The sequence below is a fragment of the Staurois parvus genome, unplaced genomic scaffold (genome assembly GCF_062004578.1).
Source record: "Staurois parvus isolate SC_StPar_1 unplaced genomic scaffold, SC_StPar_1.0 ptg001944l, whole genome shotgun sequence".
Lineage (NCBI taxonomy): Eukaryota > Metazoa > Chordata > Amphibia > Anura > Ranidae > Staurois > Staurois parvus.
In genome coordinates this window covers 76,209-97,262 of record NW_028319740.1, presented here as the reverse complement: position 1 = coordinate 97,262, position 21,054 = coordinate 76,209, and the positions used below count along the sequence as shown (strand labels likewise).

At 42.3% G+C, this 21,054-nt stretch overlaps 1 protein-coding gene across 2 annotated transcripts in view; it reads left to right on the top strand.

Annotated features, from left to right (window-relative positions):
• The window catches only part of L2HGDH (L-2-hydroxyglutarate dehydrogenase), a 37,802-nt gene that overhangs the window by 14,591 nt on the left and 2,157 nt on the right, over window positions 1-21,054 (top strand). For both annotated transcript variants that reach the window (XM_089664555.1, XM_089664556.1), the window contains 5 exons: window positions 2,280-2,442; window positions 4,283-4,317; window positions 7,165-7,332; window positions 12,659-12,816; window positions 17,729-17,860. In XM_089664555.1, coding sequence (XP_089520681.1) covers window positions 2,280-2,442; window positions 4,283-4,317; window positions 7,165-7,332; window positions 12,659-12,816; window positions 17,729-17,860 — 656 coding nt within the window. The remainder of the gene's footprint in view (window positions 1-2,279; window positions 2,443-4,282; window positions 4,318-7,164; window positions 7,333-12,658; window positions 12,817-17,728; window positions 17,861-21,054) is intronic.

Sequence of the window (21,054 nt, the reverse complement as noted above, 5' to 3'; positions counted from 1 at the left end):
GTATAGTGAGTATTATTAGAAATATACTCATCCAGGTCAGGTGAGGTAGTTCCCTGGTGGCTAGTGGATCCCTAGTAGCAAAGGCGTCAATAGGGTGGATCCCCTAACATCTTACAATGCTCATATTGTGTGTATTTGTGGCTGGAATATATGAACTATTATATGAACTGCTGTATTGGTACTTCATATCATAAACAGTCCCGTGTTTATTATCTGTTCTCTAGCACTACATACCCCATTCACAAAGTATTTTCTGCCTGATAAGGTAGAGATACAGGAGGTGAGTAGCTGTAGGTCCGGGGTGGAGCCTTTCCACAGATACTGTCGCTACAATCTGAATGGGCAAAGTTACAGTCTCTCAAAGTTTCATGTCATTTTGTAAAGCTCCAGAGAGAGAACCGGAGATACAAACAAATGGCAGCCACCTCAACCTATGACTAGCCTTTGCAGCAAGGAACGCACATGCAAGGAGAAAGCATGTCAAAAAACAACCAATAATCCCAGCTCACTTACTAGCTAGCCTGCAACAAACTGAGTTGCCCCGATGTAACAGTTCACATTAAAACCAAGGGGTTTAGTTTGCACACATTTGCAAGTGTATGAATAAGCTGCAGTGGCCATGTCACGGCATCCCATTGTACAGCAGTCCTAATTCTATAATTTTGAGAGTCTCTGAAGTTGGAGCACATATATAGTAATAGATAGATTTAGGGCAGGTATGCTTGGAGAAAGCCCACCCCTCCCTAAAGGTACAGGGACGCCCTTGACACCCAGTAAAAGAACAATGGCAGCTGAAGGTATCCAGTGTTTTCCTGCTCCAATTCACCAACTGTACAAACAAATGGCAGCCACCCCAAACTATAACTAGCCTTTGCAGGAGCACATGTAAGGGCAATGCATGTCAAAAAACAAGCAGAAATTCCCAGAGGTACCAGACACATAAATATGGTGGTAAAATGGCAAGAAAGAGGCAAAAAGAGCCCTTAAACGAATAAGTAGTAATAACTGGCAGAACATCAGTTCTGTCACCTACTGTAGAAAAGTTTTCCTTCTTTCCTTTTTCCACCACTGAAAATAGTGGGTGGTTTAAAATGTTATATTTAGAGAGGTTCTTCACTCATTAAAAAAAAATGTCAACAGCTGCAAATACAGTAGCTGCAGACTTTTCATATATGGACACTTACCTGTCCAGGGATCCAGCACTGTCCTCACCTAAGCTGTTTCCTTGCCGGTCTTTGGGACTTCACACTCCTCATGCGTGAATGGACCCGAGAGATCTTTGGGTGGCTTTGACTAGGTGATTCCAGCAGAAGTGGGAGCTGGTACCTGACAAAACTTGGGAGCTGGTACCTGACAAAACTAGGTACCTGCTAACCCCCCCCCCCCTCCCCAACAGTTTCAAAACTATTAGAGAAAGGGGGGAAGGTGAACATAAAGTCATAAAGTGGAACTTCCCTTTTTAGGTGAAGTTCTGCTTTATGTTTTGTATAGAGTGGGGAGGGGTTAGAACCTCTCATGTTTTCATAATTCTGTGTCCCCATTGTTGAGACTTCTCACTTTCTGTCCCTGCGTCCCCATTGTTGAGACTTCTCCTCACTTCTTGTTGTGCATCAGGAACAGGAAGTGAGAAGAAGTCTCAACAATGGGGACACAGGGTCAGGAAGTGAGGAGAAGTCTCAACAATGGGTAGACATAATTTCAAAGCAGGGGGAAATTGCAAATGGAGAATTTGCCTTTTTCTCCTGTGTTGGTAACAACTGTAAAATGTTGGAATTCCCTGTCACTTTGGGGTATATTTACTAAAGCTGGAGAGTGCAAAATCAGACTCACTTCTGCATAGAAACCAATCAGCTTCCAGGTTTCATTGCCAAAGCTTCATTGAACAAGCTGAGGTTAGAAGCTGATTGGTTTCTATGCAGAAGGGAGTCTGATTTTGGACTCTCCAGCTTTAGTAAATAAACCCCTTTCTGTCTGGGTGACTGTGGTCAGCGTAATAGTGAAGACAGAATCGGATGCTAAAAGATGGATATAAGTGCTTTCAGGTTTTCATCCCCACCAATGATATTTGTTTTCTGAAAATGGAAACTCCCTTTAAAAGAGAAATATAGAAAGAAGCCTGCTAATCCTTGTAGCTTTGGGGCTTCCTTGAGAAGAGGAATAGAAAAAATGACTGCAGTGCCACACACAGGTAAAATCTTCTATTCAAGCAAAACCACAATATACCAAGCTTGTCATTCTTAAGGTGCACTTCTTCGCCTATATTTGCACTTGTCTTGCAGGGGGTGATGGCACTGGACTCTCCACGTACCGGTATTGTGGATTATAAACAGGTATGCCAGGCATACACAGACGATTTCCATGACGCTGGAGGGAGTGTGCTGACAAGTTTTGAAGTGTCTGATATAAAAATGGTCCCTGAAAGCCCAGCAGGATCCGAGCAAGGTGAGTTGCTGTGTACAAGCTGCTTAAGTCTTTGGCTCTTGTGGGCCAGTGAATGATGGAATGTTGGAGGTGTTGCTAAAAGCCGTTCTGATTGCAGCTTTCATGTTTCCAGTGCAACCTCAAAAATAATGCACACTTGATTTCTACCAGTGTACCCTCTACTTCTTCAGTTTTGAGCATACGATTTACAGTAACTCTTCTCCCTTCATTAAACTCTCCAGAATTGTCGTTTTTTTTTTTTTTTCTAGTTTGTAGGTGGTGATGGAGGAATGGCGCAGTTCGCCTTCCAGTACTCTCACACAGATGGGATCACGCAGTTTTTCTGCTGACACTCTTATTTAAAAAAAACAAAACAAATCCATGATGTCCACTTTACTTCTATTCCAGTACTGCAGACTTCTTTGGTGTCTTTGGCATTCAGCACTTCCCGGAGTGTCCAATGCAGGGGCGGACTGACCATTTGGAAACTCAGGCACTGCCCGAGGGCCCGGGGTCAGTAGGGGGCCCCATGAGATGCCCCTGGTACCTTTTTCATAGGCTTTTTTGAGTTTCAGCAAGGACACAGGGGCCCCAGGATCCCTTATTGCCCGGGGGCCCCATGAGTTGTCAGTCCGCCCCTGGTCCAATGCCTGTGTCTCCTGCCTCTGGCTGTGGTTTCTTCTCTAAGCCCTACATCACTGATGTGGGGGGGGGGAAAGGAAGCAACAAGGATACGGCCTGGGATAGGGCCATCCAACTCTCTTGGAAGTGTTGAATATCACAGACTAGAATTTGCAGCTCTGGAATAGAGGAAGGGTAGGAACCATGGGCTGATGGGAAAGTGAATATACTGCCTGTTCTGTCTGGCCTTTTCATTCATTTCAGCTCCATTAACATGGCACAGACATGCATCTCCCATCCATACAGGGCCGTCTTCTACAGCATGGGGATACACAGCTGTTATGTGCATCCCCATTTTGGCATCCCATTCATTTCTATTGGGACTTGTGGGTGCATGGACACAGCTGCTGTGTCCTAATATAACATGCCGATGTATGCAGGTGTAAATATGTTACAGCTTGCGTTTGGGGACTTGCACCCACATCCACTAATGTTATATTAGGACACTGGATGTGCCTGTGCAACCCTGTGTCCCAAAAGAAATTAAGAGGATGCCAGCACTGGGATGCCCAAGCAACAGCTGTGTATCCTCGAGCCGTATGAATGGGCAATTAGAGTTCTAACAGGGTCTCTTTAAGGAATTTGTGTTTTTTTTATTTTTTATTTAAAGGATAAGTTCACCTTTTAGACAAAAATAATAAATGCACATTCTTTTGCAGGTACAAAAAATGTGCATTTATTATTTTTGTCCGCAGGAGTCTGGAAAGCATTGCACCATCAGTAGATCGCTGAGGCCATGCAGGTCTCCTATCTGCTTGGCCATACGGGACATACACGCAAGCAGGGGCGGACTGACAACTCATGGGGCCCCCCGGGCAATATGGGACCATGGGGCCCCTGTGTCCTTGCCCAAACTCAAAAAAGCCTATGAAAAAGGTACCAGGGGCATCTCATGGGGCCCCCTACTGACCCCGGGCCCTCGGGCAGCGCCTGAGTTTCCAAATGGTCAGTCCGCCCCTGCACGCAAGCAAGCAGATTTACTGACAGGAAGCGTCAATGAACCAACACAGCACGCAGTAGTTCATTGAAAACTACAAGCTGACAGCCACTAAGCCACTAAGACGGAAGTCCGTGAATGAATGACGTGGCCGTGTGGAAGGAGCCCCACATGGCCACGCTGTTTTTTAAAATCTGACAGATCGTACGGGGAGATGCTATTCTCTTTTTATTCTTCTTTTAGGCATGGAGTACCCGGTCATGCTTAGAAACACAAAGGTAATGTAATATGTTTTATCTTTTTTTACCAAACTGTTGTATTTCACTTATTTAAACATTTAATTTTCACTCTGCTAAGCACAAATCACATCTTGGGGCGCTTTCACACTGCCTTGCTGTTACAGATGTGCAGGTTACTTGTACTTTCCCATTGACTTCTATTACATCGTGCATTTTTGTTGCGGTTTCAGCGCACCAAAAGTCCTGCATATGCTGCATCTTTGGTGCGCTTTCAGAAAACAAAGCAAAAACGCAGGACATAATAAGTCAATGGGAAAGCTTATGATAACTGCAGGTAAATTGCGCTGCTGCCAAACTGCAGCATGACGTTGTGAAAGGGGCCCTAAACTGACCACATGACATCCAATATAATTTCAGAAATACATCCTTTTCTGTGCAAAACAGTTTTTAGTGTTCCCATGCATCTATAACAGTTAAATGTATGAGGAAGAATTCAAAGTAATATGACCTGTGTGTGACCACTCCTTCTTTTCAGCATGCCATAGCTGAACGGGTTTGATTCAGGAACTAAGTGAAAAACCTGAAGTCCCATGAACTAATGCAGGCCATAGACGGGGAGAAAAACGGCCGATTTTTCTTTAAAAAAACGAAAAATCGGTCGTTCAAGCGGCCGACATTACCAGCAATGGTAAAAAAAATCAGCCGATTTTCATCCCATCTACAGCCGGCAAAAAGTGTCCCTGCAGAGAGCTCCGCTATTTCTTTGACAGTTCTTTGACATTTACAGCGGTTGCAACAATGTATCTATTTGTATCCATTTAGGATACAGATGGTTTTATTCAGAAACAAATAGATACAATGTTGCAACCGCTATAAATGTCAAGGAACTGTCAAAGAAATAGCGGAGCTCTCTGCAGGGACACTTTTTGCCGGACTGGAATTCCTCTTATTTTTCATCCTCTTCTTCCTCTTCTTCTTCTTCTTCTTCTTCTTCATCCTTTTCTTCTTCTTCATCCTTTTCTTCATCCTCTTCTTCATCCTCCTTCTTCAAACTCTTATTCTTCTTCCTCTTCTTCATCCTCTTCTTCTTCATCCTCTTCTTCTTCATCATCATCATCCTCTTCTTCTTCATCATCATCATCATCCTCTTCTTCTTCTACTTCCTCTTCTTCTTCCTCTTCTTCATCCTCTTCTTCTTCATCATCATCCTCCTCTTCTTCTTCTTCATCATCATCCTCTTCTTCATCCTCTTCTTCTTCATCCTCTTCTTCATCATCATCCTCCTCTTCTTCTTATTCTTCTTCTTCTTCATCCTCTTCTTCTTCTTCATCATCATCATCCTCTTCTTCTTCTTCTTCTTTTTCATCCTCTTCTTTTTCATCCTCTTCTTTTTCATCCTCTTCTTTTTCATCCTCTTCTTCTTCTTCATCATCATCCTCTTCTTCTTCATCATCATCATCCTCTTCTTCCTCTTCTTCTTCTTCTTCTTCTTCATCATCATCCTCTTCTTCTTCTTCATCATCATCATCCTCTTCTTCTTCCTCTTCTTCTTCATCCTCTTCCTCTTTTTCTTCTTTTTGTCTTCCTCTTGCAGGTCACTGCTCATGCGCAGATTTTTTTATCGGTAAAAAATCGGCCGATTTGCCCATCATTGCCGTGAAAATCGGGCAATCGGCAAAATCGTCCGATTTTTTTTCCAACTTTACCGAAAAAAAAAAATCTGACAAAATACCGAAAAACGGCTGAACAAATAGCCCACTAACGATTCGAAAATCGGCCGATTTTCGACCCATCTATGACCCCCATTATTGGAACTTTTTAGAAAAAAGCATACAGAGGTGGCGCACTATCCAAGGTTTATTAAAATGTTTAAAAAGACAAAAAACATACTCAAAAGCTTAGCGCACAAAAAGCCTGTAAGGCCACAGAGATGGCTGAAATGATGGCAGAGTGTCCACGTTGTGGTGTGGTTGGCCTGCTGATGCGTTTCTGGGACGTTTTCTTTTCCTCAGAGCTAAAGCCCTGGGCTAGGCGTTTGGGCCACCTGTGTGCTTTTTTCCAGTTCATTGATCTCCCCATCTGAGGAGGGCTGCATCTCCGGGACTTTATCCATAGGTCATTCATATACCTGATTCCCTGGCCTCTCCCTGGTATTGGCCCCTCCAAGGCGCTGGAGAGTTAGTACTTTTGTCCTATTGGAACCATCATGTGTTGGTCATGATGATGCAATCCTACAGCAGGTCCTGATATTTTTGGTTCATTGCCAATCCAGATCTGAAATTAAACCTGTCTCACAGTAGAAACACATGGGCTGCTATTACCAGCCTTCTCTAAAAATGCTAGTTGCCTGGCTGTTATGCTTATACACCAACTTTAATACCTTCAAAGACCTGAAACAAGTATTCAGATAAGGACTTCTTATTTTACGTGGATTTTTCACATTTGCATACTTGTTCTAGGTCAGTGACTGAGTATAGAAGCCAGGTTGTCAGCATAAAATGTTTACATTGGGGCAAAAATGGCAGCTCCCCATGTCTTTGCTGTGTCGGATTTCCTGCTGTGGGGAACAAACATAAAAGTATTTTGGGTATTTGGTGTTGGAAGATTGCATTTGCATATCATCAGCCCTCCTAGTTTCAGAAACATGTTTATTAATAGGTTACAGTACTATGCAGTTTTACCTTTTGGAAACTGTAGAAAAGCCTTTTCTTTAGATTCAAATTCATCTGTACATTCTTTTGAATCGTATGATCAGTCACCCCCTGCCCAGAGCAAATCGCCTTTATTAGCCCTAAGATTCTACCTAATGCAAATGCCTTTTGAATCTTTATTGCCGTAAGTGAGAATAAAGAGTCATTTTACATAAGATGTATCCTTTTCCTATAGGGGGAAGAAGTTTATTGTAAATACGTGTTGACGTGTGGTGGCCTGTTTTCAGACCGCCTGTCCCAGATTAGCGGGTGCAGCCCAGAACCACGCATTGTTCCCTTCCGTGGGGATTACTTGGTTCTGAAGCCAGAGAAATGCTATCTCGTGAAAGGGAACATTTACCCAGTAAGTATCAATTTTAAATCATTACTTTTTTCTAATTTCCTCCTGGTTAAAAAATAACTGCCTGGGTAAATTTAAAAATAAGATCTGAATCAATGTGACAAACTCCTGCGCTCCTACCTAAAAACTACCGTATTTTTCGCTCCATAAGACGCACCTGACCATAAGACGCACCTAGGTTTTAGAGGCAGAAAACAGGAAAAAAAAAATTCTGAACTAATGGACTGCAGACACAGTACAGGAGATGACCAGAGACTGCGGACAGCACAGGGATGACCAGAGACTGCGGACAGCACAGGGATGACCAGAGACTGCGGTCAGCACAGGGATGACCAGAGACTGCGGACAGCACAGGGATGACCAGAGACTGCGGACAGCACAGGGATGACCAGAGACTGCGGACAGCACAGGGATGACCAGAGACTGCGGACAGCACAGGGATGACCAGAGACTGCGGACAGCACAGGGATGACCAGAGACTGCGGACAGCACAGGGATGACCAGAGACTGCGGACAGCACAGGGATGACCAGAGACTGCGGACAGCACAGGGATGACCAGAGACTGCGGACAGCACAGGGATGACCAGAGACTGCGGACAGCACAGGGATGACCAGAGACTGCGGACAGCACAGGGATGACCAGAGACTGCGGACAGCACAGGGATGACCAGAGACTGCGGACAGCACAGATGACTGCTGACCTTTGGGGAGGTGGGGAGCGGGTACCTGAATTTGACAGGTACCCGCTCTTACTTCCGCAGACTTTTTGTTTGATCTTACCTGTTCACTCGATCCAGCCGCGCGCTGTCTTCCTGGCTTCTGTAATGGCGCTCGGTATGACAGCCGGGTGCCCAGTGCGCATGAGCGAGAAGCACTTGCGCTTTGTGATTGGTCCGGCGGCTTCTGGGATCTGTCATGTGTCCCAGGTACCGCCTTACCATTCACAAAAAGCACCGCTTCTTGCGCATGCGCACTTGGCACCTGGCTGTCATGCCCAGTGCCCACACTACAGAAGCCGGAAGACAGCGGGCCGCTGGATAGAGGAACAGGTAAGATCAAAGAAGTAAGAGCGGGTAACTGTCAAATTCAGGTACCCGCTCCCCAAAGGTCAGCAGTCATCTCCATAAGGTCCCGCTGCAGAGCTGAGCGGCCGGCCCGGTATTCTGACACGGCCGCGGTGGAAATACCGGACCGGCCGCTCCATATTCGCTCCATAAGACGCACTGACATTTTCCCCCCTTTTTTGGGGGGAAAAAAGTGCGTCTTATGGAGCGAAAAATACGGTAATACCTATCAACAAAGGTAAAGCTGCTACATACAGTCATATACCCATAGACAAAAAATATAAATGAAACACAAATGATGCAGCGCTACTACCATAAAAATTCTTCACACATAAATGAATAAGTGAAACAGTGCAAAATTAGTGACACAAATAACATAAACACACAATAATAAATAGTGCCAAAAAACTCATAAATAATCACGTGTGACAAGTGTCAATACGAGGTCCTAAAAGGACCAAATAACATAAATGGTGCCCCAAGTAATCCAATGGGATCCAATAGTGCTCCAAATCAAACAAGTAAGTCACAACAGGACTCAATGTGCTAAAAAAACCTCCCACCAGAACTAAAAACCAGTTCCCACCATATAACACAAAACACACGTGCATCCCAATAAACGCATAAACTAAGAACTGATCATGCAAACAAACATGAATAAATGAATGAATATATAAAGTCACGTGAGGTGTAAAACACCTGACAATATACAAAAAACCATATATAAAGTCCACAGCAATTCTTGAAGAAGAAAAAAAAAAAAAAAGTGTGGAGAGCTGTGGAGGATTACCTACTATCAAGGGTCCATGTGTTAGTGATCCTGAAGGCCTTTTTCACCCTGTGCGGGTCGCAAGAGGGAGGTGAGCGGGCAATTCAGCCATTTTTGGATATGTGCACATTTATCACCACTTTTTTTTTTTTTCTTCTTCTTCAAGAATTGCTGTGGACTTTATATATGTTTTTTTGTATATTGTCAGGTGTTTTACACCTCACGGGACTTTATATATTCATTCATTTATTCATGTTTGTTTGCATGATCAGTTCTTAGTTTATGCGTTTATTGGGATGCACGTGTGTTTTGTGTTATATGGTGGGAGGTTTTTTTTAGCACATTGAGTCCTGTTGTGACTTACTTGTTTGATTTGGTGCACTATTGGATCCCATTGGATTACTTGGGGCACCATTTATGTTATTTGGTCCTTTTAGGACCTCGTATTGACACTTGTCACACGTGATTATTTATGTGTTTTTTGGCACTATTTAATATTGTGTGTTTGTTATTTGTGTCACTAATTTTGCACTGTTTCACTTATTCATTTATGTGTGAAGAATATTTATGGTAGTAGCGCTGCATCATTTGTGTTTCAATTAAAAATAAGATCTGTTTCTGTAGTGGAAGGGCCTGGTAGGGAGCTGTTTATACACACTACCGGGATGGCAGAGGTGTGCATGTAAATCTGACAATCCGACTGATTTAAATTCACTTTCACACAGTCCGGTAACTGCTGCAGCCTCATCTTTTATATTTTACCAAAAATTATGGTAATATATTACATTTGTGTGCCTTAAAATTAATGTAGTGTATTTTTTTACTGAAGTTTTTTGTTTCCTAAACCATTGCTCTAATATTGCTTGACATAAAAATGGTACTACCAATATTTTATTATCTAAGGCAGCCATTCTCAACCGGGGTGCCTTGAGGTTTCTTCAGGGGTGCCTTGGCAAAATGTCTAAAAAATTGCCCAAAACTTGTATACGAGTCAGCGGGTGCAACAATCCTGCCTTTTAGTTACACAAAGCCACAGGCTTTCATTGTGCACCATTACGACCTTCTAGCCGCCGGCATCCTGACAACCAATGACGTCCTCAGTTGATAAGAAGGATGTTGGTTGCCTGCACAGCATCCTAGTTTGACTCTCTCCTGCCCTTCCCCATCAGTGCTGGGGTCACATTAGCTCAGTGATGGAGTTAAACTGAGGGTGAAGAGAAACATTGGAGTACTAGTCAGTACCAGTGTGCAAAAGTGTATTTGCTTTGGAAGAATAGATCACCTCTAATGTTGGGTGTCCTACATGTGTGGATGTTGCTGCGCTTTATAAAACTATTAGAATAGTTTTCACATTTTAGAACGGGGTGCCTCAAGACTGTCCATAATTTTAAAAGGTGCCTTGACTGAAAAAAGTTTGAGAAACACTGGTCTAGGGTGTCTGCTTTTAGAAAATATATGGCATCGTGTCAGAGGGGCGTGACCAATGGGCGTGGGATTTGAGTCTTTCATTTACCCTACACTGGAGTTGAATACAGTGTGTGGTGGTACCTGTAGGGTAAATGAAAGATGGGCTTCAGCTGAAATCCCCGCCGGGGATTCGGTCACGCCCCTCTGACATGTTTCACCCACATTGGGCTTAATCATAGTACCCTGTCTCCTATTATGCCTGTCTATCCTTTCCCTTACAATGGAGTTGAATGTAGGGTGGTACCTGTATGCTACGTTACACATGCAGCTACACTAACATTTTTCATGCCCGGAGTTTAGCTTTAAACACTAACTGTACCAAGACTTTTATAATATCTTTGGTGTGTAATACATAAAAGGTGTTTATACAGTCATGGCCGAAATTGTTGGCACCCTTGATATTTTTCCTGAAAATCAAGTATTTCACACAAAAAAGGTATTGCATTAACACATGTTTTGCTATACACATGTTTATTCCCTTTGTATGTATTGGAACAAATATAAAACAGAGGCAGAAAAGCAAATATGACATAATGTCACACAAAACCCCAAAAATGGGCTGGACAAAAGTATTGGCACCCTTAACTTAATATTTGGTTGCACACCCTTTGGAAAACATAACTGAAATCAGTCGCTTCCTATAACCATCAATAAGCTTCTGACACCTCTCACCCGGAATTTTGGACCACTCTTCCTTTGCAAACAGCTCCAGGTCTCTCTTATTGGAAGGACACCTTTTCCCAACAGCAATTTTAAGATCTCTCCACAGGTGTTCAATGGGATTTAGATCTGGGCTCATTGCTGGCCACTTCAGAACTCTCCAGCGCTTCTTTGCCATCCATTTCTGAGTGCTTTTTGACGTATGTTTGGGGTCATTGTCCTGCTGGAAGACCCAGGATCTTGGACGCAAACCCAGCTTTCTGACACTGGGCCCTACAGTGCGACCCAAAATCCTTTGGTAATCCTCAGATTTCATGATGCCTTGCACACAGTCAAGGCACCCAGTGCCAGAGGCAGCAAAACAACCCCAAAACATCATTGAACCTCCACCATATTTTACCGTAGGTACTGTGTTTTGTTCTTTGTAGGCCTCATTCCGTTTTCGGTAAACAGTAGAATGATGTGCTTTACCGAAAAGCTCTATCTTGGTCTCATCTGTCCACAAGACGTTTTCCCAGAAGGCTTTTGGCTTACTCAAGTACATTTTGGCAAACTGTAGTCTTGCTTTTTTATGTCTCTGTGTCAGCAGTGGGGTCCTCCTGGGTCTCCTGCCATAGCGTTTCATTTCATTTAAATGTCGACGGATAGTTCGCGCTGACACTGATGCTCCCTGAGCCTGCAGGACAGCTTGAATGTCTTTGGAACATGTTTGGGGCTGCTTATCCACCATCCGGACTATTCTGCGTTGCAATCTTTCATCAATTTTCCTCATCCGTCCACGACCAGGGAGATTAGCTACAGTGCCATGGGTTGCAAACTTCTTGATAATGTTGCGCACTGTGGACAAAGGCAAATCTAGTTCTCTGGAGATGGACTTGTAACCTTGAGATTGTTGATATTTTGCCACAATTTTGGTTCTCAGGTCCTCAGACAGTTCTCGTCTCCTCTTTCTGTTGTCCATGCTTAGTGTGGCACAGACAGACACACAATGCAAAGGTTAAGTGAACGTCTCTCCTTTTTATCTGCTTTCAGGTGTGATTTCTATATTGCCCACACCTGTTACTTGCCCCAGGTGAGTTTACAGGAGCATCACATGCTTGTAACATTCTTATTTATCCGCAGTTGTGAAAGGGTGCCAATACTTTTGTCCAGCCCATTTTTGGAGGTTTGTGTGACATTATGTCGAATTTGCTTTCTTTCCTCCCTTTTTTTGTTTTGTCCCAATACACACAAAGGGAATAAACATGTGTATAGCAAAACATGTGTTAATGCAATACGTTTCGTGAGAAATAATTGATTTCCTGGAGAAATATCAAGGGTGCCAACAATTTCGGCCATGACTGTATGTCTCTCTCCATTGGGCTCTAGGTTCCTGACCCTCGGTTTCCCTTCCTCGGCGTCCATTTCACACCACGGATGGATGGAAATGTTTGGCTCGGCCCAAATGCTGTATTAGCATTTAAAAGAGAAGGCTACAAGCTGTGTGACTTCAATGCCAGAGATTTCACTGAAGCTGTTACATACAGGTATGTTACATACAGATGTAGAATAGATCCTGTGTAAAGCAGTGAGGTGGCTGAAAATGCCACCATATTTCCAATAGGTAGACAATGATACTGATGATCTGCGCTCTATCAGTAAAGTTAAATTAAAAATTGGTAAGCGACCAGGGTGGATTTGATTTAAATCAAACTGATTTAAATCACTAGTCAGTAAGGATTGATGTAAATCCTAGTTTTCTACATAAAGACTAATTCTTGCTGCTATAACTTTAATATACAAGTAGATGAAGATTTTTAGAATAACAACTTTTCATATTAGTTTTTTTATCCCCAGTTTAATAGGTTAATCATTCATATTTGGACAACTTTTCTGTTGTACCTAGGAAGGAGAAAAATAATCATTACCTTAATAATAACAATTTAAATAGATTTATTCATCTGAAACATTAACATTCCAGCATATGTGATTTGCTTAAACATCCATGTTTGTAACTAATTTGGCTAAACAAAATCTATATATTTTAGGAAACTTAGACTGTCAGCCCCTTCCTCCTCACACTTAGTTTCACTTTCTTCTTGTGCAGATCTATTCCACTCGAAACAATCAGAAAAATATTGTTTCTATTCTATTCACTGAACTTTTCTAAACGTAGCAGTGAAGGGGTTGATTCTGTATTCATAGGTTTGTAGAAGTTAGGATGAAGGTCTTTTTCTTAACTCTGTTCATGTTATAACATTTTTGCTGTGAAGAAGAGGCATGTGATCTCCGCTGAGTCAGATTCAGTTTTGAGAACTGCAAAAGTAAACCAACATCTGTGATAATATCTTGTAGGCAGAGAAACTGCCCAATAATCTTACAAAAACCTCTGGAAGAGCATGACATTGTGAATGGATTCATGGAATTTATTTACCAAAAAAATTAAACATATACAGCCTTATTCTACATAATTAAAAAACTAATATTTATTTCATGATGGAATAACCTTTGGATGGTAATATATTTTCTTCAAAAAGCATTTTATTTAAAAAAATCCAATTTAAATTAAAAAAATCTGATTTAAATTAAAAAAATCCGATTTTTTTTTAATTTTTTTTTTAAAAATCATTGATTTTTATCCACCCTGTAAGCGACACTGGAAAAAGAACATGGTAGGCGATATACAACAAATTCTTTGAAAATGAAAAAACTGCTTGCAGTGGCAGGAGGCTGGCTTTGTGTTTAATATTTCATCTCCCAGCAGCACCCTGTAGCACTGAGGTTGCAGGCTTTGTTGCCAAAATCTAAAATTATCTTCATCTTTTGGTGGTTCTAAACTGAAAGGTTTTTTTTTACATTCTAATGCATTATCTGCACTAAGTTAAAAACCTTCCAACACCTGTCCCTAAAGACTTACCTGAGTACTGTCACAATCAAAGAGATGTCCCTGTCTGCAGATCCGCTGCTTTCTTTTCTTGGTCTGACAGGAGACTGAAAGTGTCCGGAGCCATAGGCTCCTGCTGCTCAGACAGATCTTGTGAGGGGGGAGCAGGGGCGTGACTAAGCCATGCTGTGTGCGTCTATGGATGCACACAGCCTGGCTGTTGGGAGTGCACCTTCACAGGTGCCCCCATAGCAAATGACTTGCTATGGGGGCACCTTCAGGAAGGAGAGGACTGCACAAATGGGGGACTCCAGAAGAGGTAAGTGGCTGCTTTGTGCAATATCTTTGTACAGAGCAGGTAAGTATAACATCTTTTTTTTTAGGTTATAAAAAAAAAACTTTAATATCACTTTAATTTTTTTAAAGAGGAAAGCGAAAGTAAACCATGGATGGAAAAAAATGTTGGTCCCCTAGAAGGGTTTATCCATTATGGGCTAGTATGTACAACATATTGGCACATTATGGCACACTTACCTACCAAAGCAATCCCCTCCAAAGCAATGCTCTCCAGGTCTTCTTTTAGTGTCTTCAACTGCTTGGTTGACTGGGACTGGATGACGTAACTCCCAAGCGTGCACATGGGAGCTGCATTGTAGCGAAACTGTACACTGAAAAAAGTACTGACAGGTAGGTAGAAGCACCTCTGACAGAAGAGACATACACTTCCCAAGTACAGCTCACTTTTATTTTTTTTTGGGGGGGGGGGTATTTTTTGGGGGTTTGTTTTTAGCTAAAGTTCCACTTTAATGAGCAACAAATAGTACTCACACCATGCATTCCAGGAGATGTTGGGGCTCTGTAGAACACAGTGCACGTGTGCAGTGGAGCATCACCAGCTGCAAGGACCCAGAAGAGACAGCTGGCTCCTGATGCTGTCAGCAAAGAAGGTGGTAGTGCAGGGCTCAGCATGCATCAGATTTCAGTGGAATACTGCAGGACAGTGCTAGATTTACTGGGTTGGGTTAGTATGTTATTTGAGCCAACCCAGCAGGTGGGGTAATAGTAGGTTAACCACTTGCCGCCCAGCCACCGCATATAAACGGTTGCAGGGCGGCACTCGTAGTCAAAACCACGTTTTAAAACGTGGTTCTGCAAAACAGGTAGGGGGTGCCAGCCCTGCCTGTCTCGCGGGTGTCAGCAGCGGGTCTCCGCTGCCGGGTCACGGCCGGTTATTATCGGCCGTTTTCCCTTGATGAGCGGTGATCGCTGACACAGAGCAGGGCTGCATTGTTTACACACAGCCCTGCTCTGTGACAGTTCCCCGACAAGCTGAAGAGTGAGAGAAGAGTTTCTCTCCCTCGATCAGCTCCCACCTCCCTCCCCCCCCCCCTCCAGTATACCCCCGCCCCCTAGTAAAACACTCCCCTCACACAGTAAACACTAAATATGTTAACCCCTTCCTCCCCAGTGACAGTACAGTGTCAGTGGGGTTTTTTTTCACTGATCACTGTATTGGTGTCACTGGGGATGTCAGTGACCCCAAGTCAGTTCCCCCCCAGTGTCAAAATGTCCACCGCAGTCCCACCATAAGTCGCTGATCGCCGCTATATGTCGCTGATCGCCACCATTATTAGTATAAAAAAAATTAAACATCCCCGTATCTTTCCTGCCTTTTGTAAACGCTATAACTTTCACGTAAACCAATTAATTTACACGTATTGGGTTTTTTTTTTTAGCAAAGACATGTCGCAGAATGCATTTTGGCAGAAATTTATGACTAAATTTGATTTTTGCATTTTTTTTACTGGACATGTTTTATAGCAAAAAGTCCAAAATATCGTTTTTTTTCCCTCAAAATTGTCAGCCTTTTTTTTATAGAGCAAAAAATAAAAACCGCACAGGCGATCAAATACCACAGAAAGAAAGCTCAATTTGTGGGGAAAAAAAGGATATAAATTTCATTTATGTACCGTATTGCATGACCGCGCAATTGTCCATTAAACTAGCGCAGCGCTGTATAGCAGAAAAATGGCGTAAATTGCAGTATCTATACCATAGTTTGTAGACGCTATAACTTTCACACAAAGCAATCAATATACACTTATTGGGATTTTTTTTTACCAAAAACATGGAGCAGAATACATTTTGGCCTAAATTTATAACCAACTTTGAAATTTCTATATATTTGTTATAGCTGAAAGTAAAAAATATTGTTTTTCTTCAAAATTTTTGGCCTTTTTTTGTTTATGGCGTGAAAAATAAAAAGCGCACAGGTGATCAAAATACACCGAAAGAAAGCTCTATTTGTGTGAAAAAAAGGACGTAAATTTCATTTGGGTGCAGCATTGCATGACCGCGCAATTATCAGTTGAATTAGTGCAGCGCCGAGTAGCAAAAAGAGGCGTGGTCATTAAGGGGGGTAAATCCTCTGGAGCTCAAGTGGTTAAATCAGTATTAAACCCATGCGCAAAATTTATTATATTGGAACTTTTCCAATTCTTAGATTAGTTTTCTTTTTTAGGGTTTATATTCACTTGGTGATCCAGCCAGTAAGTCTGCTGTTGTGCAGCAGAACAAGCTGTCCAGCGTGTAGCAGTAGTGTTGAGACAAACCATTTACTATTGACAGAGTTACTTAGAATGAAAAAAAAAATGTTGCTGTAACTGCAAAGTTTGCTGGAGTCTGGCTTTGATTTGTCAGGGTATTGAAAACTGCTAGTACACCTAATATTCCTCTTAACCTAGACAATGCTGCTGTCCCAAGGTGCCCCTTTATCCAAAGTGGGGGTGCTCTAATACAGTAGGTGTTTTACTGGCCAGATTACCAAGTGAAAAGAAGAGAAAGCCCAAAAAAAGAAAACTAATGCAGCCACCACATCTAATGATTGGTAAGCTGTATTATATTACGTTTTTTATTTTGGGTTTATCACAGTTTACACTGATAGCTTTAAGGCTTCATGCACACTGGGTGTTTTTAATGCTAGGGGCGTCAGGTGTTTTTTTTTGGGGGGGGGGGGTTGCCTCTAAACTCCCCTGCATGTTAGCCTATGTGTCCATGCACACAAAGGCTTTTTGCGGCATTTTATGGCAGGAAAAAAAACCCCACTGCCAGTGCGTCCAGGAGCAGCAGCGTTTTGGCTAAAAAAAAACCACTTGACGCACTTAAACGCGTTTAACGGTAGGCATGCTTAGCACTTGAATGTTACTTTACTTCAATGGCCAGAATAAATGATTTATTCTGTCCAATGAAATGAATGAATGCCGAAGCGCTTGACGCCTGGAAATATGCCTAAACGCTTGTAAAAGCATTAGACACTTTTACAAGCGTAAGGCGGTTTTTCTTGTAAAAATGCTGCTGGCTTCTAGGTGAATTAAAAAAAAAAAAAAAGTCCCGTGTGCATGAGGCCTAACATTGATCATATTTATAGTTTCTCTAAAAATTGAGAAATACTAATCAATTTATGATCAGATCTCAAATATTCTACATTAATGGCAAGAAAATCTTGTTGTGTTTGTTACTTTGTAAAACTGGAAATTTTATCAAGTTTTCATTTTTGTTTTTTCTCTCCTATCCAGTGGGCTTCTTAAGTTGGTGCTGAAGAATCTGGCATACGGAATGGGAGAGATGTACCGGGCTTTATTTTTAAGCGCACAGCTTAAGGAACTTCAGAAATTCATCCCAGAGCTCTCTCTTAGTGATATTGTCAGGTGAGTGCCAAGGTATCCTGTTGGCTTAAAGTGGTTATAAAGGCTAAATTTATGCCTTTAAATAAAATAAAAAAGAGGTTAGAATTGCCTGCTCTGTGTAATGGTATTACACAGAGCGGTCTCTTACCCTCCTTTCTGGGGTCCCTCGCCGGCACTCTCCACTCCTCCTCTTCTGCAAGTACTTGTGCAGGTACGCTCCTAAACCGGGCTGTGTGTGTCCGTAGATACACACAGTGCAGCTTGGCCCCACCCCACTTCCTCCTTTGATTGACAGCAGCAGGCGCCAATGCCTGTCTCTGCTGCCTCTTTGTCCTGTGAGAAGAGAAAAAGGGGACAGCGCAGCTGCAGATGGGCACAGCACTGGATGGAGAAAGAACTTTCAGGGAAGGTAAAAAAAAAAAATCTGGACTTTAGAAACACTTTAACCATCTGCCGCCCTGCCACTGTAGAAATACGGCGGCAGGGTGGCATGGGCAGGCAAAACCACGTTTTAAAACGTGTGTTTTGTAAACAGATAGGGGGCGCACGCGGGGCGCGCCGCCGCCCTATCTGTCCCGCCGATCACCGCCGCGGATGTCAGTTGCCGGGTCACAGCCGGTCCTTACCGGCTGTTTCCCGGCGATCGGCGGTAAACAGTGACAGAGAGCACAGCTGCTGTAGCTGTGCTGTCTGTCACTTCCCTGACAGCTCGAGGACGAGCTGATCGAGAAAGAAGAGCTTCTCTCTCTCGATCAGCGGTGTCCCGTGCAGTACACACCCCCGCCCCCAGTAAAACACTCCCCTCACACAGATAACCCTTCCCTGCAAAATAAAGTTAACCCCTTTCTCCCCAGTGCCATTAGTACAGTGTCAGTGTTTTTTTTTTTTGCACTGATCACTGTATTAGTGTTTTTGGGGATGTCAGTGACCCCAAGTCAGTACCCCCCAATGTCAGAATGTCTGCCGCAGTCCCACCATAAGTCACTGGGCGCTTCCATAAGTCCCTGATCGCCGCCATAATTCGCTGATCGCCGCCATTATTAGTATAAAAAAAAAAAACCTAAAAATCCCAGTATCTTTCCTGCCATTTGTAAACGCTATAACTTTCACGTAAACCAATTAATTTACACGTATTGTTTTTTTTTTTACCAAAGACATGTCGCAGAATGCATTTTGGCAGAAATTTATGACTAAATTTGATTTTTGCATTTTTTTTTACTGGACATGTTTTATAGCAAAAAGTCCAAAATGTTTTTTTTTTCCTCAAAATTGTCAGCCTTTTTTTTTATAGCGCAAAAAATAAAAACCGCACAGACAATCAAATACCACCAAAAGAAAGCTCAATTTGTGGGGAAAAAAAGGATGTAAATTTCATTTATGTACCATATTGCATGACTGCGCAATTGTCCGTTAAACTAGCGCAGCGCTGTATAGCAGAAAAATGGCGTAAATTGCAGTATTTATACCATAGTTTGTAGACTATATAACTGTCACACAAAGCAATCAATATACACTTATTGGGGTTTTTTTTTACCAAAAACATGGAGCAGAATACATTTTTTGGCCTAAATTTATAACCAACTTTGAGTTTACTATATATTTTTTATAGCTGAAAGTAAAAAATATTGTTTTTCTTCAAAATTTTTGGCCTTTTTTTGTTTATAGCGTGAAAAATAAAAAGCGCACAGGTGATCAAATACCACGGAAAGAAAGCTCTATTTGTGTGAAAAAAAGGATGTAAATTTCGTTTGGGTGCAGCATTGCATGACCGCGCAATTATCAGTTGAATTAGTGCAGCGCCGAGTAGCAAAAAGAGGCCTGGTCATTAAGGAGGGTAAATCCTCAGGAGCTCAAGTGGTTAATATAAATCTTCTTCTAAAGAAACTGTACTGTAATGCTCATTCTGTTGCTCAGGTCAGCTATGGTGAGATTTCTTTGGTCTCTCAGGAGCTATAAGCTTGCTTTTCCTCATTCATACAAACAGGTTACATTTTGCCATTTTTTTTCCCCTTTGAAATCCAACAAGTTTTATTGCAAATAATGCAAACTATCAAAGTAAGACGGCGACACATTGCTCAGTGCCAGGCTCTCTCCTACTCCTTGCATCACTTGCAATTCCAGTAGATGTAAATGGACGGCTGATGTGCTGCTTTTCCGTACGATGTACAAATTGCAGACCTCAGGCTATTTGATTAAATTGTAAAGGAAACTTGCGCTGCAATAAATATTTGTGCTACCATTTCTGGAATATCCCAGAACAAGCATTCAGAACAGAAATTCTGCTTTCACTGACTATTCACCGGTTCAGTCAGTGATTCATACAGTACTGGAGCCAGGGACAGCCAGGCATCCAGAATTTTACAAGGAAATCCACATTAACAGCCAGCCGTAAATTTATACCTACTGGAATTGCAAGTAATGCAAGGAGTAGGAGAGAGCCTGGCACTGAGCAATGTGTTGCCATCTGGCTTTGATAGTTTGCATTATCTGCAATAAAACTTGTTGGATATCAAAGGGGAAAAAATGGCAAAATGTAACCTGTTTGTCTGAATAAGTAAAAGCAAACGTATAGTTCTTGAGAGACCAAAAAATCTCGCCATAGCTGACCTGAGCAACATAATGAGCATTACAGTGCGGTTTCTTTTGAAGTAGATTTATATTAAAGTGTTTCTAAAGTCCAGAGACCAAAAATCTCACCATAGCTGACCTGAGCAACAGAATGAGCATTACAGTGCAGTTTCTTTTGAAGTAGATTTATATTAAAGTGTTTCTAAAGTCCACAGACCAAAAAATCTCACCATTGCTGACCTGAGCAACAGAATGTATACATCAAAGGGAACGTAAAATCTTTAGTCAGTAGCAGCAATGCTCACTAACACAAGAGGGCGCTCTGTCCCAGACAGAAAACGAAGGTGCTCTAAGCAGATAGTAGGGCTGCTTTCACCCCGCTCCATTGTGTTTTTGCCTCATTTCCAGTGCGTTTCTGGTTGCCTGACATCAGCCTGCACCTCTGAGAAAACAACACGTTACTTTAAAAAAATAAAAAATAAAACAAAAACATCAAAAATGCAATGTGGGTGGGTACAAGTGCACATTCTTAGTATCGGCGCCAACCCTACCTCCAAACATTAGATATTTTTAGCAGAGGTCCTAGAGAATCAAATGGTGGTTGTTGTAATTTTTTTGTCACACGGTATTTGCTCAGCGGTTTTTTA